The sequence below is a fragment of the Camelus bactrianus genome, chromosome 33, assembly GCF_048773025.1.
Source record: "Camelus bactrianus isolate YW-2024 breed Bactrian camel chromosome 33, ASM4877302v1, whole genome shotgun sequence".
NCBI lineage: Eukaryota > Metazoa > Chordata > Mammalia > Artiodactyla > Camelidae > Camelus > Camelus bactrianus.
The window spans coordinates 6,333,757-6,343,412 of NC_133571.1; the positions used below are offsets into that span (position 1 = coordinate 6,333,757).

Genomic DNA, 9,656 nt, shown 5'->3' on the forward strand with positions numbered 1-9,656 from the left:
TGCTGCCCTGATTGTGGCTCTTTGTTTTGACTGAAAAGACTGTTGAGAGGGGAGAGGGTATAGCTCAGTGGTAAAGTGTGTGCTTAGCATGCACAAGGTCCTGGGTTCAATCCCCTGTACCTCCATTAAATAAAATAAATAAATAAATAAATAAATAAATAACGTTAATTACCTTCCCCTTTCCCCAAAATTAAAAAAAAAATTTAAAAAGACTGTTAAATAAGACTTTTTTTTTTTAATTGAAGTATAGTCAGTTTACAATGTTGTGTTAATTTCTGGTGTACAGCATTGTGATTCAGATATATATAATATGTATATATATATTCCTTTTCACATTCTTTTTCATTGTAGGCTGTTACAAGATACTGAATACAGTTCCCTGTGCTGTACAGTAGGACCTTGTTGTTTATCTATTTTATATACAGTAATTAGTATCTATAAATCCCAAACCCCTAATTTATCTCTGTACCCTTTCCCTTTCCCCTGGTAACTATAAGCTTGTTTTCTATGTCTGTGAGTCTGTTTCTGTTTTGTAGATAAGTTCATTTGTGTCTTTTTTTTTTTTTTTTTGATTCCACGTATAAGTGATGTCATATGGCATTTTTTTTTCTCTGTTTGAGTTACTTCACTTTGACAATCTCCAGGTCCATCCATGTTGCTGCAAATGATACTATTCTATTCTTTTTTATGGTCAAGTTGTATTCCATCCTATATATATATACCACAACTTCTTTATCCAGTCATCTCATTTAGGTTGCTTCCATGTCTTGTCTATTGTAAATAGGGCAGCTTTGAACTTTGGGTGCATGTGTCTCTTTTAGTTTTCCTCCAGAATTATGCCCAGGAGTGGGACTGCTAGATTATATGGTAAGTCTATTTTTAGTTTTTTAGGGAATCTCTGTACTGTTTTCCACAGTGGCTGCAACAAAGTACATTCCCACTAGCGGTTTGAGGGGTTCCCTTTTCTCCACACCCTCTCCAGCATTTATTGTTTTTAGGCTTTTTGATGATGGCCATTCTGACTGATGTGAGGTGATATCTCATTGTAGTTTGATTTGCATTTCTCTGACAATGAGCAATTTTGAGCATTTTTTTTATATGCCTATTGGCCATTTGTACGTCTTTCATTGAAGAAATGTTTGTTTAGGTCTTCTGCCCATTTTTGATTGGGTTGATTGTTTTTTTGTTATTGAGTTGTATGAGCTGTTTGTATATTCTGGAAGTTAAGCCCTTGTCAGTCACATCATTTGTAAATATTTTCTCCCATTCTGTAGGTTGTCTTTTTGTTTAGTTTATAGTTTTCTTTGCTGTGCACAAACTTATACGTTTAATTAAGTTTCATTTTTTTTTTTTTTTTTGCCTGTATTTCTATTGCCTTGGTGGACTGCCCTTGGAGAACATTGCTCAGATTTATGTCAGATAATGTTTTCCCTATGTTTTCTTCTAAGAGGTTTATAGTGTCTTGTCTTATAAATCTTTAAGCCATTTTGAGTTTATTTCTGTGTGTGGTGTGAGAGAGTGTTCTAATTTCATTGATTTACATTGGCTGTCCAGTTTTCCCAACACCACTTGCCAAAGAGATTGTCTTTTCTCCACTGTATATTCTTGCCTGTTTTGTCAAAGATTAACTGGCTGTAGTTGTGTGGGTTTATTTCTGGACTCTCTGTTCTGTTCCAATGATCCATTTGTCTGTTTTTGTGCCAATACCATGCTGTTTTGATTACTGTAGCTCTGTAGTATAGTCTGAAGGAGAATGACACTTTCTTAGGACCATCCTTGAGAATGACACCATCCTTTTTTTTCATTTCACATTGCTTCATGTAGAATACATTACCATTCCCCTTTTAGAATATTAGGTTGTACCCATGCTTAGGTTTTTAGTTCTTATAGTTTGGTGTTTGTTTCCTTCTGTTTTTGCTATTACAAGTAATAACAGATGACTTTGTTGAAGATTGGATTTTCTCTCTTTTGAAATCATTTGAAGGACTAGTGAAGAGTAAGACTAAAGTGTACAACTTAATTTTGCCAGATAGCTAGAATATTGAGGACATGGTTGGGTAGGTGATGTTCTTGAATCTTAAAAACTAACCAGTAAAAGTACTTTGAGAAAAGTTAATGTGCTTTGGAGAGCACAAAATGTTTTATATACAGATTAGCATTGAGAAAAATACACAGTATAAACCCAATGTGTATATTAAAAAATATTTCTTTTTAATCTGGGAGAAGAGAAATCATTATGTTTGTCTTCTAACTTGCTTCAGAGCAGAGGTTCTTAACCTGGACTCAATACATGGACTTTAGAGGAATCTCAAACATTTTGAACTTGTATGCAAAATCATGGTTCGAGTATGCTTGCCATCCAGACACTCCCATGTGTTTATCTGGGAAAAGGGTCATGAATTTTCATCAGATTCTCAAGTGGGTTTTTTTGAGACTGACGCGCTGCCTACTGCACTAAGGAGGCAGGTTCAAGTGGGTTTTTAAACCAAAAAAAAAATAGAGGTTGGGGGAGCTCAAATGTTTTGCTCATCTCAAATGGTGTGTGTGTGTGTGTGTGTGTGTGTGTGTTTAGAAGGAAACGTGTGCATGAATCAGCAGTGTGGCTGGTGTGTGTGTGTGTGTGTGTTTAGAAGGAAACGTGTGCATGAATCAGCAGTGTGGCTGCAATCCTCTGCCTTTTGTTGCCTTCTCATGACCCCCAGCCTTTTCTGATTATTAGAATTCCACTCTCGCAGTTATGTTTGTAATGAACTCTGAGCCAATCAATCTTTTCTTTGAGTAAATTGGATTTTTTTCACGGGGAGGAGGAGGTAATTAGGTTTGCTTGCTTGCCTATTTATTTATTTATTTAGAGGAGGTACTGGGGATTGAACCCAGGACCTCGTGCGTGCTAAGCATGAGCCCTACCACTTGAGCTCTACCCTCCCCCCTTGACTAAATTGTTTTTACAAGTCTGTTTTCTAGTACCGAGCAGCGAGAAAGGAGACGTTAAGGATATGATACATTTTTAGTTCCATTTCTATATGCCGTAGCCTTCACCATCAGAAGGAAGCCGGGCAGACTTTATGGAATGTACTGCAGTAATTAATCTTCATTAGGGCTGTGGCCGTGGCCTTGTAAATGAAAATGTATGCTAAGGGGAAAAGTCTCTGGCACAACATATTTGAATACCAGAGTGCAAATACTTAAGGAATATAGATATAAAGATTTTTGAGAATTTATATCGTTTATGTAATTTTGAAAAACATATGCAAAGCCAAAATTGAGAACACCAGGAACTTTTTGCTAATAAAAACAGGACTGGACAGCAGACAGGAGCCTGTGTACCCACAGCCCGGACCCAGTGCTGTCAGGGTGCTCCCATACATGAAGCTCTCCTCTGTGACTCTGTCAGAGCTTGAGTTAGAAGCGAAGTGTTGAAACATGCCTTCTTTATTGCAGTAGTGATGCTTCTCAGGACTTGGAGGAACATGATTTCTGCCATTCAGATGGTTGGATGTTTGTTGAATGACTCCTTTATTCAGGTTGTCTTCAGAGATAAAGAAGACAACAAACAGCCCCAGAATTCAAAAACCTAACAATTTAGTAGACACAGGAAGAGCTCTGTACAAAATTACTGTAATATCATTCAGAATGAGTACAGTGAAAAAGGCATAAAGTGGAATTGTATAAGGTGGAATCTGAGGAGGAGGGGACATTTAAACTGGGTTTTGAAGGCTAGGGAGGGTTTAGATAGTTGTAAGACAGAAAAGGGAATTCCCAATGGAGACAAAAGAAGTTGAGAACTTAGAGCATGTTCAGGGAATAAAATGTAGTCCAGGGGAACAGGGAGTACATTAAAGAGGGAGTAATGCTAAATAGGGTGCAGACGCAGGCCTACGCCCAATCATGAGAGTCCGCAAAGATTATACTGAGTAATAAGAGAAGGCAGTCGCTTGCAATGTTGATGAAGAATTACCAGAGTCAAAGTGTGCTTTACAAAGACTCCGCCTTTAAGCACATTAGGGTTGGTGAGAATGGGAGGGCTCTCACATGGGAGACGTTAAGGTTTAAAATATGATATTTCAATAAGAACCTAGATTTAAGAAAACTGGTTTTTAACTTCTTTTTTTCGTGCTGGATAGCTGGCATGGAAACCATTATTGAACGGCTTCCTTAGAAGCCCAGTTTGTAAAGCTGAAAAGTAAAACTATTGGGAACGCCCACAAATTTCTCTGTGTGGTCGGTGGACCCAGTTCTCAAGTCTAGAACCACGACTTCCAACATTTCCATCATCACAGAGAACTTTTGCTTTCAACTCCATTGGTCCCTATGTTTTGAAGGATTTTTGTTTTATAAAAAAGTTAATGTTTCACATTTATTATTAACAGAAGCATAATTTCCACTTCACCCAAGCTTCTGAAGTGTCAAATATTTACAAAGTTCAGTTAATATAATTCCAGCCAAAAGCAGAGAAATACTAGAACTTAGTCTGGGGCACACAGTTGGCAGGTGTTTTGAAATGCTGAAAATAATCGATGACCCGTCTATTGTGACCAAAAAAAAAAAAAAAAAAAACTTACTTTTTCCCATTTTTCCATGTATTCAGGACCCAGATTGAACCTTATTTTAGCACACCTAGTCTCTGTGCTTTGAGCTATGTGAAATTATAAAGAATAAATGTAATTTTTCTTTGCCCAGAACTACTTTTCCCTTCAAATTTGTTGATTTTTATTGCAAAGAGTAATACAAGCTTGTTACAGAAAAACCAGAAGATACACATACCAGCAAAAAGAATATTTGAAAAAAATCTTCCAGATCGTATTCTGTGCAAACATACATGCAGCCTTTTTAAACAAAGTGTTTTCTTGATGGAGTTCATGATGTAGTCAGCAGGATTCCTGTCCTTTTAATTCCCTCTGAGAACCCTATCTCCCTCGCGCCCAGCCTCTTCCTACCCACCACCACCATCATGGAGCTCATGATTTAGTACTCTGGATAGGGTGAGAGAGAAACGGCCTCTTTGGGAACGTTTCGTACAGCTGGGGAAGCTGGGCATCCCAGGCTAGGAAGCTCTTTCTTGGCCCTGAGCTGTGCCGCCTTGGAGGAGGGGTGATGTGAATAAAAGCAAACTGTTCCATATACCCTCTCCAGATGTGTCCAAACCCATGTTTTTTCTCCCTCTATTGGTGTGCTGGAACTTCTCCCCTGGAGGCCTGGACGTCCATGAAGGCTCGCTGGTCTGTGGGTGGTTGTCTAAGACAGTGCTGTTCCACGGCCAAGATGGACTGGGGGTGGTTTGTGGGTCAGTGCAGGGTCACAGCCAGGACTGAGGTCTGTATGCCTCTTACGGGACACATGGTTTCAGGGGTGGGGTGCTTGTCTAGGGCCTCCTGGTGTGCAGAGCTGGGTCTCACAGCTCCCACAGCGGCACTCTTGCCCGTGGACAGAGGCCACGCTGCTGCTGTTGGGAGGGACATCCACAAGGCTGCCTCATTCAGCCACGTTGCTGACATCAGTGCCGCACCATTTAGAAAAGGCCTTTTCTGAAGATATCATGTTGTGACCATATTTTGACTAAGTGTTTTCCAGATTCATTACATTATTCCCTTTTGGGGAAACAGCGTGTTTGCTAGATTCATAACATTATCCCCCCTTTTGGGTAAATCACCTGGAGAATATCTAAATTATTGTTTAATAATTAATTAATTATACCAATCACCACTTATTCGCCATGGAGGGTAGTGTAAAATACCTTTCTGAATTCTGAACTAGTCCACAAGCTGCTAATTGTGAGAGTATTTTCCGTCTACATACATTTCCTGCCTTTCCTCTGTTCCCCGAGCCGGCCGTTTCCCGCAGGGAACATAGCGCACAGCCGCATGTTAACAAAGGGCGCGTTAGTAAAGCCCGCCAATGAGGCCACTTCTCTGAGATGCACTTGAAGTATAAGCAGGGCAGAAGTCAGTAGTAATTTGTTCCCGATAAATCATGGCACTCTAAGCCAGTGGAATTGGCACCAGACTGGCCATCTCAAGCAGATTAGGACTCAATGCTTTTTTTTTTTTTAAGGTCCCTTTCCAGTAAGAATAACTTTCTTTGCTGACTGAATTTCCATCAGAGGAACCTCTTCCGAGTTTGTCTCTGTAGGCACCCTTTTAAATTGCAGTCATCTGTGGCTTAAAATAACTTCCTGGCGCTGTCTAGTTTGCCTGTCCTCCAGAGCTGAGAGTGGCTGCTGAGTCAGGGCACTGGGCGTTTCTGGGAGGGGAGTGGGGAAATTATTTACAGTTTCGCTTCAAGCTGGTCGTAACTGGATCTGCCGATTAGGCACATTCACTTGGATATCCAGGCTGTCTTCTCAAGGAATAGTAAAGTCCATTGGAACTTGAGCATTTATTCTCATTTGGAATAATTTCTATGTGTGGAACATATTATAATATTCCTGTGATGATTTTTTTTTGCTCTTTGTTATGTAACCTCAGTATATGAATTTACTCGAAAGGGAGTAGTGTACAGGCAGAAAGGAAACTACTGTGTATGAAGCGCTGTTATGTTCCTGCACTTACGTAATTTCATTTAATTCTTACAGCAGTTTTGCTGAGTAAATTGTGTAATCCACATCTTTACAGATAAAGAGTCTGAGGCTTAGACATGTTGGTTCATCGGCCAGGGTCTGACCAGTGCTCTCTCCACAGCCAGTTCTTCCCATGACTGCCATCTAAATGTTGATATAGGCGCGTCAACTCAAAGCTTTCAATAGCCTGGCTTTGGGGCTGAATTTAGAGTCAGATAGATCTGGGTATGCAGTCTGGGCCCAGTCGTTTAACCTTTCTTAACTTCATCGTAGAATGAGGCCAGGGCTCCCCACACCAAGGATTCTCATGAAGATAAAGGGAATCTGTGTAAAGCATGTGGCACATTCCAGCCCCTTAGTAAGCCCTTAATAAATGGTTGCCACTGTCATTGCTAATAGATGGATTTTTTTATTTTGTTGTCAACTCTTATCCAACAATAGGGCCTTCTTTGAACATGATGGTCGTATCTCAGAATGTGTTGAAGACGTTTTACTTTGTCTCCCAGTTTTAATGTATCAAGTTGATTTTTCTCTACCTTCAGAAATTAGCTTTATTTTTATGGTCTGTGCCTCAAGTGTGTGCAGAGTACTGCAGTAATATTTATGTTTTCTTAAGGCCATGTGTGAGTCTTAGGTAGAGACTTAAATGGGCCACATTTACTTGATGTCTTAAGTAATTTGTAGTTTAACATTTCAGGTTCTGTTTTACTCGCAATCTGTGTATCACAACTTAATGCGACAGATATTAGAATCGGCGCCTGGTATCCTCATAAACAGGCAGCTCCCTAAAGGCTAACCTGACTTTAAGCAGAGATGGTTTGATGTGGCCCAGGGAGGAGCCAGTCTGGAGCCAGACTGTGAGCCAGCTGGTGTCCTCAAATTGTGGATACCATACCAGAGCTTCCTAGAATTACTGTGAAGATTGGATGAGACAGACGGGGTGTACAAGTACCCTGCACGCAAAGTACAAGCACCCTGCCTGGTGTGTGTCAGGCCCGCTCCTCCCATCCGTTAGTGGGAAGGTGGTTGCTTACAGGACCCTGATTTCCTGATGTTGTTAGTCTCTTCCCCCCTCGGATATCACATCACTTTGTCAACTGTCTCTTAGTGGTCATTTTGCCCTGTTTTAAGTGTTTGATTTCATAATAATGGATTTAATTGTTTACAAAGTAAATCATTGGATTTGTTCCCACCAGTGATACCAAGAAGAAGCAGGGGATGAGGAAGAGGAACAACCGTGAAGTGGAAGACGTGGGACCCACGGGTCAGAACAGAAAGAAGAGCAAGTGGGAGACCTTAGAGCCTGTGGACACGGGCCTGTCGTTGGCCGAGGACGAGGAGCTGGTGTTACATCTGCTCAGAAGTCAAAGCTAAACACTTCCTGCTGGTCTTCGCCTGGAGACCTCTGGTCATGGTCATGTGGACAAGAAGTTGAACAAAACGGCTGGCTTTGAGCACCCAGGTAACATGGGTCCTGTGCCCAAAGGTCCCCGGCTCCAGACGGGAGCAGTCATGCCTCTGAGCCCCTTTCACAGGCCGTCCCAGCGCAGACTCACAGCGAGGGTGGATTATGCAGTTTCCTGATCGCGTGTGCCAGCATGTGCTCTGCTAGATTTGATCCATGGGTTCCTTCATCTTCTCCCTGGAAATGCTCCCTTTGTTGTGCTGGCAAGTGCTGAAGACCTCGTTTCTTTTTAGAAATTCCTGTCTTGCTTACCATACAGAAGTTTCTCTGTAATGTTAAACCAGATTGCTCATGATTTTGATGTATTTAATATCACTAAAGAGAAAGGGTATGATGGACCAACCCTGAGAAAAAAATGAGTATTTTTGGATTTCCGTGATCAATAATAAACATATTTCCTATAAAATACTGATGTTTTCATTGTGTCCAGTAATATGAGAGCATGCTTAAGGGAAGGGTCTTGAGCTTGCAATGCTTGGCCAATTCCTGAAACAGATCTTTAAATTAGCCTTCCTAAAGATACCACTTAGCCGACACTTGCAGATACAGTAGCCGTTTATAAATTCTGTAGCAGTCCTGAACCTGCAGGCTGTGATCTAAAAGCTAGGTCTCTGAGCGAGCATCCCGTAGCCTGTGGGTCTTCTTCATCAGGCACCCAGAGCCAGCTCCCAAGAACAAGTAAAGGGCAGAACAAGACAGAGCCCTTTTGGTGACAAATGACTGTCAGATTCTTCATGGGGAGAGAAATCGGGGCCTTGGCACGAAACAATGATTTGACCGTAGATCTGTCACCTCCGTATTCTCTCCTTTTCCTACTTTCCACTCCAGGCACAAACAAAAACCATTTTTGGGTAACTGGTGCCAATGACTCACGAATCCAAGGAAGGGATGTGCACAGCTACTTCCCTCTCAGCCGAAGTCCGTATTTGTCTCTGAAAAGTTTCTCCTACTTTCGAGTTTGGTGTCCTCATTGACCAACACAGGCATCGCCCAGTCATCAGAGCGAGAAGCTTGGTTCTCCCTTTCCCCGCCCTTCTCTGTCTCCACAGCTCTGCCTTCAGAGCTTGGATCCCTACAGTGAGCTCCCGGCTGGGCTCCGTGCTCCGGCCTTCCGCGTTGTCGGAACTGCCTTCGTAGCGCAGATCTGAGCACGCGTCTAGCTTCTGTTCCAGTGCTCAGTGTAAAGCACTGCAGCGGCTGGTTTACACGCCTCTGCCCTTGTTATCTGATGGATTTCTTGAGGGCAAAAGGACAGTTTTATCGATCCCGCGCATCCCCAGGGCCAGACGCAGCGCCTGCCCTGTGACGGGTTTGGTAAAGGCTTGTTGACTTAGTGAATGGACAGCGACAAACCAAGACAGTTTTAAAGGTGTGTTGCAGCGCATTGCTCTGGTGGGAGGGACATGGAGTGATGGAGATGAGAACTGGATGAGATGGCTGTAATGGGGAAGACAGATGGGGAAGAAACTTGGGGTATAACAACCTGGGAAGGTTTTGAAATTCATGTTTCTGGTGCAGGATCTCTCAAATAGTTTCAAAGGACAAGAAGATGAAGAGTATACAAACTGAGGGTTTATCGTTGAATTCACTCAATGCAGTTTTAGATTTTGGGGTGTTTTGGGGATTTTTTTTTTT

The 9,656-nt window shown here is 41.7% G+C and overlaps 1 protein-coding gene across 1 annotated transcript in view; it reads left to right on the top strand.

Moving 5' to 3' along the window:
• Window positions 1–8,429, top strand: part of DDX10 (DEAD-box helicase 10) — a 214,275-nt gene extending 205,846 nt beyond the window's left edge. Inside the window, exon 18 of the mRNA XM_074356829.1 lies at window positions 7,753–8,429. Coding sequence (XP_074212930.1) covers window positions 7,753–7,930 — 178 coding nt within the window. The 3' untranslated portion in view covers window positions 7,931–8,429. The remainder of the gene's footprint in view (window positions 1–7,752) is intronic.
• Window positions 8,430–9,656: the final 1,227 nt, after the last annotated feature.